This window comes from Cryptotermes secundus, unplaced genomic scaffold (genome assembly GCF_002891405.2).
Source record: "Cryptotermes secundus unplaced genomic scaffold, Csec_1.0 scaffold2499, whole genome shotgun sequence".
Classification (NCBI taxonomy): domain Eukaryota; kingdom Metazoa; phylum Arthropoda; class Insecta; order Blattodea; family Kalotermitidae; genus Cryptotermes; species Cryptotermes secundus.
In genome coordinates, this window is record NW_019739022.1 from 8932 (window position 1) to 15878 (window position 6947).

The following is a 6947-nucleotide window of genomic DNA, read 5'->3' on the forward strand; positions in this document are numbered from 1 at the left end:
GGGGGTGTGTTTCCCCCCATGCACTTATAAGGGGATGGTCCAATCCGACAAGTTGAGAAACCTGCCCTGATTTTTTTTTCACTGCAAAAGAGTACACAACAAAATCCACTGTCAAAATTTTAGCTGCTAATACGCACTGCAAGTATTTTTTAAAAATTGCCGAAGTTACTCATTTTTTGTGTATGCGGAACCGCTTGTACCAGAGGTTTGTACAACCCCAGCTGTGGCGAGACAGCGTGAGCTTGACCTTGGGTAACAAGGACAAACGATAGTGCACTGTTAACACGTACCTCAAAATAAAATGGTAACTATGGTTGGATCTGGATAGTAAATCACTTGCAAATACTGTCAGAGTAACTATCAAAAGAAAAACTAACGTGTACTTGTAAGATTACGATGCATTTGCACCATGTTATCTCTCTACCGATGCACCGGAAGCCTAGGCTGTGAGTCAGCCATGTTGCGTTTTGTGTACTGCTCTGCTAGGGGTGGACATTTTTCCAAGGGTCTGGCAGGCTATAATATTGGCCATGTTCAGCAATTTTTAAAAAATACTTGCAGTGCATATTAGCTAAAATTTTGACAGTGGATTTTGTTGTGTGTACTCTTGCAGTGAAAAAAAAATCAGGGCAGGTTTCGACATGTCGGATTGGACATTCCCTTGTTAGACCAGTTATTGGTCCATTGTGCGTCCCCCTTTAATTTCTACTGTCTCCATACCCTACCGGTACTGGTGCCTGCTATCAGCCCCTTTCTGCTAGTGAGGTCGGTCCTCTACTGGCAGTGGTATCTGATAATTAGTCCCTTTCTGTCAGCGAGGTTTCGGTCCTCATCTGGCAGTGGTTCCTAATACTTTCCCCATCTACCAGAGGCATTGGAAACTACTTGGGAGGAAAAATTTGCCTAATTTAGCTCAGAGGTCTCCTAGAGACATGAGGTTGTTTTACGTACCGTAAATCTACGACACGGGACCCATGGCTTAAAGTCCCTCCTGGAGGACTTGTTCCCTGAATTTTTTCTGCCCTTAAAAATTCCATGACCTCCGCCGGGTTTGAACCCGCGTACCTTGAGTCATGAGGTGGGAACATTACCCCTAGACGACGGAGGCCGCTCTTTCTCCAGTTACTCTGTATCATAAGTGACTGCAAATTTTTAATATTTAAATTACTTCATTGAGAGAATTGTGTTTCAGCATCACCAAAGATGGGCATTGATTCACCAAGAGACGAGCAGCAGAACAAGCGCTTTTGCTGTGGGAGTGAAGTATCTACATTCTCTCCCCCTGGCGCAGCACATGATGGCTGGGCTTTGGATGACTCAGTGGCCAGACTGAGTAGATCTCAGCCAGAACCAAGGTTAGAGCAGCCCTGTGTACCAGTTGAGAGTGTTGCTGCAGCTATGCAGGAAGAAGAGGGGACATTGTCATTTTCACAGCCAGCGCACCTGAATGATATGGTGCTGAATTCACAGCTGCATGCTACTCAGCCATGTACACAGACTTCCAGTCAGGTATGTAGTGCTAAGAGAGCTCTGAATCTAATATTTTTTTTTTTAAAAATGAGTAGAAGTCGTGTTTTTTTCACAGAATACTTCAAATCCTGGTGCGACGCATGACATGCTTTTGTGTATGTACAGATTATAAGGAAACAATTGAAAAACTATGCAAATTATTTGATAAATTGAGTTATACCTGGAGAATTGCAGCCAAAGTGGTATGTAATCATCGATTTTCACTGATTGCTTGGGCATGCCTGGTGTGCATACAGTTCTCTCCTGTGTCTTACTGGTCTCCTGTTTCTGGGTCATACTAAAACACCCGACACTTAACCATTGTCGCTGCCACTTGAAGTTACTTAATGCGCAAAGAAACATGTGGACTTTTCCATCCCTGTATGCAACCATCTTGCCTGAAAACAGAGCAAGTTTCTTTTCTTATATTTTGCTGTCTACTGGGATTTTTGGGTGTCATTTTGGCATGTTTGCATGTTCATTCAGAACTTTGGTCAGAATGAATTTTGCAGATCCTGTATTTATCTTTGGACCTCCTCTGTGGTCTAGTGGTCAAAGATCCTGCCTACAGATCCAGAGGTGCAGGTTGGATTCGTGGCACTAGAAGATTTTCTGAGAAGTAGTGGGTCTGGAACGGGTCCACTCAGCATCGTGATGATAATTGTGGAGCTATTTCAAGGAAATAGTGGCTCCATTCTAGAAAACCGAAATTAATGGCCAAGGGGATTCATTGCACTGACCACGCAGCACCCTCTATCCCCTGAAGTTGGCACTAACTTTGCTAACAAGCAGCAGTCACTCGGTCGGTATGGTTTGCTTGCAGACTCAAGTCACAGAGTTTTGTTTGTTTGTATTTACCTTCACTTTTGCTCCCTTCCAAACCATCAGTTTTCAGTCCTCACATTTTCCATGTTTGATTTCATTCCTGAGCTGTAATTTCTGATTCGCTATAATTAATACAGCGTAAAGTTATTTGTAGCGTCACATACCCAAACATGCTACATGCATTACTGACGCGTGCAACACGTCACATCCACATCAAATTTCTGCATTGTTTGCAGTCATGTTGACTGCTTGCTCTCCTTCTTCTCCAACAGAGTTATGGGAGAAATATAAATCACACATGGCTGAAGATATTTTCCATTGAATACGCAAGGAAAATTCCAATACGAACATGGATTTCACAGCAGAAATCTGCAACGAAGCATTGATAATGATTGAAGATTTGTGCTTGGAAATCGTGAACAAAGTTCTCAATCAATTGGGAATGCCATCACCGAATCAATCTGCTGCTGCTTCGTTCAATGTAGAATTGCGTCATGAACAAAATTACAACACGGGTGATCTTTTGTCATATGTGCAATCAAATATTCCTAAGCTAACGCCTGAGCAAAATGGCATTTATGATCAAATAATGCAAACTGTCAATAACGGGGTTGCAGAATTCTTCTTCTTAGATGCGCCAGGAAGAACTGGTAAAATGTTCCTAATTAGATTGATTCTGGCAGCAATTCAATCCCAAAATGACATAGCCTTAGCTATTGCATTGTCCGGAATAGCTGCAACATTGCTACCAGGTGGAAGAACTGCTCATTCTGCTTTGAAATTGCCATTGAACATGCAATTCATTGAAACTCCCATGTGCAAAATTTCCAAAGGATCAGGCATGGGAAGGGTATTGCAGAAATGCAAACTTATTGTTTGGGATGAATGCACAATGGTGCACAAAAAATCGCTCGAGGCTCTTTATCGATCATTGCAAGATTTGCGTGGAAACATCAGACCATTTGGGAACGCATTAATATTGCTTGCAGGAGATTTCAGGCAAACATTACCTGTAATTCCTCGATTGACACCAGCGGACGAAATAAATGCTTGCCTGAAATACTCTACTTTGTGGCGACACGTAAAGACGTTAAAATTAACTACAAATATGTGTGTCCAGCTGCAAAATGATCGATCAGCTGAGGTATTCTCACATCAATTGCTGGAAATTGGGAACAGAAAGGTGCCGGTTGATCTGACCTCAGGATGAATTTCGTTGCCTCATAACTTCTGCAATTTAGTGACGTCAAAGGAAGAATTGGTTGAAAAAGTATGTCCCAATATTCAAACCAATTATAAGAATCACGATTGGCTGAGTGAACGAGCTATTCTTGCGGCCAAGAACAAAGACGTCTACGAACTTAACAATATCATTCAGTCTAACATTCACTGTGTGGCAGTCACATACAAGTCCGTCGACACTGTTGTGGAAGCAGATGAAGCGGTTAATTATCCAACAAAATTTTTGAATTCACTCGATCTGCTACAGCAAATTTATATATGTAATGTCTTTCCTTTTCTCTTGAATATACTTAATGCACAAAGGAACTTGAGGGCTTTTGCATCCCTGTGTGCAACCATCTTGCGTGAAAACAGAACAAGTTTCTTTTCTCGTATTTCGCTGTCTACTGAGATTTTGGGGATCATTTTGGCAGGTTGTTTTGTTGGCTTGCATGTTCATTCAGAACTTTCGTTGGAATAAATTTTACAGATCCTGTATTTATCTTCGATTTTGCTCCCAAATCATTAGTTGTCACTCCTCACATTTTCTGTGTTTGATTTCATCCCTGGGCTGTAATTCATATATCTGTAACGTCTTCCCTTTTCTCTTGAAGTTACTTAATGCACAAAGAGGCATGTGGACTTTCCCATCCCTGTGATGTTCTATAACATTCTGTAAATGTTAATGGCATCGTATTCTTTTTTTCAGTTAACAGTTACAACCAGCCGCTGTTCTTGATATGGACGGTGACAGATTGGTTGATTTTAGACTCTGGAAAGGGTGTGGCTTAGAAATTAAGCGGAGCTTTCAGCACATTATGGAAAATTTGGATGACATAGCTTTGAAGAGGACAGTAACCTGGCCTAATGCTCCTAAATTGGATTCATAAACTGTCTTTTCATCTGATGTGTTATAAAAATGAACATTATTGTTAGAGGTTACAGAGCGTTAATATATGAAATCATTATTTAATAAATGTAACTAAATTGATAGTTAGAGGTAGTATCACGTGATATATCAAGTTGTTTAATAGATGAAACTAGATTCATTGTTAGAGCAATATAATAATAATATATCAAATCGTTATTTAATAGATGTAAGTACTCTTTTTGGATAAATATAATTTTATTAAATGTATTTTCTTGTTTTTATTATACCTGGCTTTTTGTGATATTGAAAACCTATTTTCCTAAATCTGTTCATTCTTCGAGGTAGCTCAACTTATTTACTTATGGAGCTGAGCTCTTCTTGAGAAGCCGCCAATTGTGCAGCCACTCAAGAATTTCCCAGCATTCTATGGAACCTGAACGTGCATTACCGTGTTCACAAGCGCCCTCCACTGGTCCCTATCCTGAGCCAGATCAATCCAATCGATACCATCCCATCCTATGTCTCTAAGATCCATTTTAATATTGTAAGGCTGACAACCTTGCCGCCATCTGTTAGTTGATTTCNGAAGACTGCTTTCTTCATAGTCACCGCCGTGAAAGCCTCAAATCTTACAAGAAGACAAAAGTTTCTGGACTGAATGGTAGCAAGCATTACCTGAGTCCAATCTCCTCTTAATTTCCTCCTGAAACAGGTTTTGATGTGTTATTGTTGTTCCCAAATATCTGAACTGTGCCCCATTTTCAAAACATCTGTTTTCTGTTGTTATGCCATGATTTTGCATGACAAGACAGTAACATTTACTTAGTTTTCTCTATCTTTACATCTAGACCAACCTCATTACTTGCTTCATTTAAAGTTAGTGTTTTTCTTCAAGGTATCTATATTATGACCCAGTAGATTCACATCATCATCATAGACCAACAGCTGATGTGTCCCGTTTAATATCAGTGCCACCTGGTTTTCCTGGACCTTCCTAATGGCATATTCTAAAGCAAAGTTAAAAGGAATGGTGATAATGCATCTCCTTGTCTTAGACCATTCTGGATAGAAAATTTATTGGACAAATGTTTGCCTATACAGACTTTACTATAAGTTTTATTTAAACACATTTTAATCAGGTTAACTAGTTTCATGTGTATCCCAAACTCTTATCAGAATATTGTACAATACTTCCCTCTTAACAGAATCATAGGCTTTTTTGAAGTCTTCAGATAGCTGATGTACTGTCTCATTGTACTCCCATTATTTTTCCAATATCTGATGAATGCTAAAGATCTGATCTGTAGTTGATCTGTCACACCTAAACCCACACTGATGATCCCCAATAATTTATCTATATATGGACTTAACCTTGAGAGAAGAATACTGGATAAAATTTTGTATGAAGATGATTGCAGTGATATCCACGATAATTACTACAGTCAGTTCTATCACCCTTCTTGTGAACTGGTACAGTAATAGATTCCTTCCACTGATCAGGCAGTTTTTCCTTATGCCAAATAGAAGTAATTAGCTTATGGATCTTAGAATGTAATATTTCGCCTCCTGCTCGAACAAGTTCTGCCGGAATTTGATCACTACCTGGCGATTTATACCTTTTCAATTTTAACAATAGCACTTTCAACCTCAAAAGGGCTAGTATCAGGTAGTAACAGCTCAACTGTATGGATTTCAGTCAACCTAACATCACTGACCCTATGTACATTAAATAAGTGAGAGAAGTAGTTCTTCCACCTGTTCAAAATGTTGTGGGAATCAGCAAGCAGATCACCATTCTCATCTTTGACTAAGTTACTTCTAGGTTGGTAACCTCTCTTGAAGTCATTTATTCCTCTATACAGGTCTCTAATGTTCTTGTTCTTACTGTTCATTGCAAGCTCATCAATTTTGTCTTTCAGATATTCCCTCTTTTTGTTCCTGAAATGCTTGCTGGTTTCATATCTTATTTTGTTCAGATTATCCCCATTTAACTCGCTTGGCTCCTGTAACCTTTGCAGTTTGGCTTGTTTTCTTTGGTCTAGTAATTTTGAGCATCCTTCATTGAACCATCACTGATGCTTCTTCATTTCATAGTAACCTAGACTCTCCTTGGCAGAAATTTTTATATTCTCTTTAATAGTTTCCCAAGCTTTATTAACATCCACCTCAGTGTCCAGCTTCATGTAGTTGGTTATTTGTAATACAGCTGCACAGAACACTAGCTGGAAACTAATATCCAGCATACTCATTCAGCAGGCTGGGTCTGCAATAATGCATATGACTTGCATTCTGCAATCTTGACTGAAGCCTCTCAAGAATTTTCTCAGTCCTTCCAGATGAAAGCTAATTTAGTTCACTTAAAGGAGCTGTGAGTTCTAAATACCTTCCTTTCTGATTCAGTATTTATTGTCATCATCACATTTCACTTGATCTTAAATAACATTACAACTGACATAGTTCCTTACATAATCCATAACACTGTACAGTAAAACAACTTTTCCTCTGCTATTAAGAAAATGAG

General features: G+C 39.4%; 1 protein-coding gene across 2 annotated transcripts in view; it reads left to right on the plus strand.

Moving 5' to 3' along the window:
* Positions 1–4693, plus strand: part of LOC111871632 — a 5843-nt gene extending 1150 nt beyond the window's left edge. Inside the window, exons 2-3 of one of the 2 annotated variants that reach the window (XM_023864863.2) lie at positions 1193–1509; positions 4265–4693. In XM_023864863.2, the coding sequence (XP_023720631.1) occupies positions 1193–1509; positions 4265–4294 (347 nt within the window). In that variant the 3' untranslated portion in view covers positions 4295–4693. The other variant, XR_002844074.2, reaches the window with a different exon arrangement.
* Positions 4694–6947: the final 2254 nt, after the last annotated feature.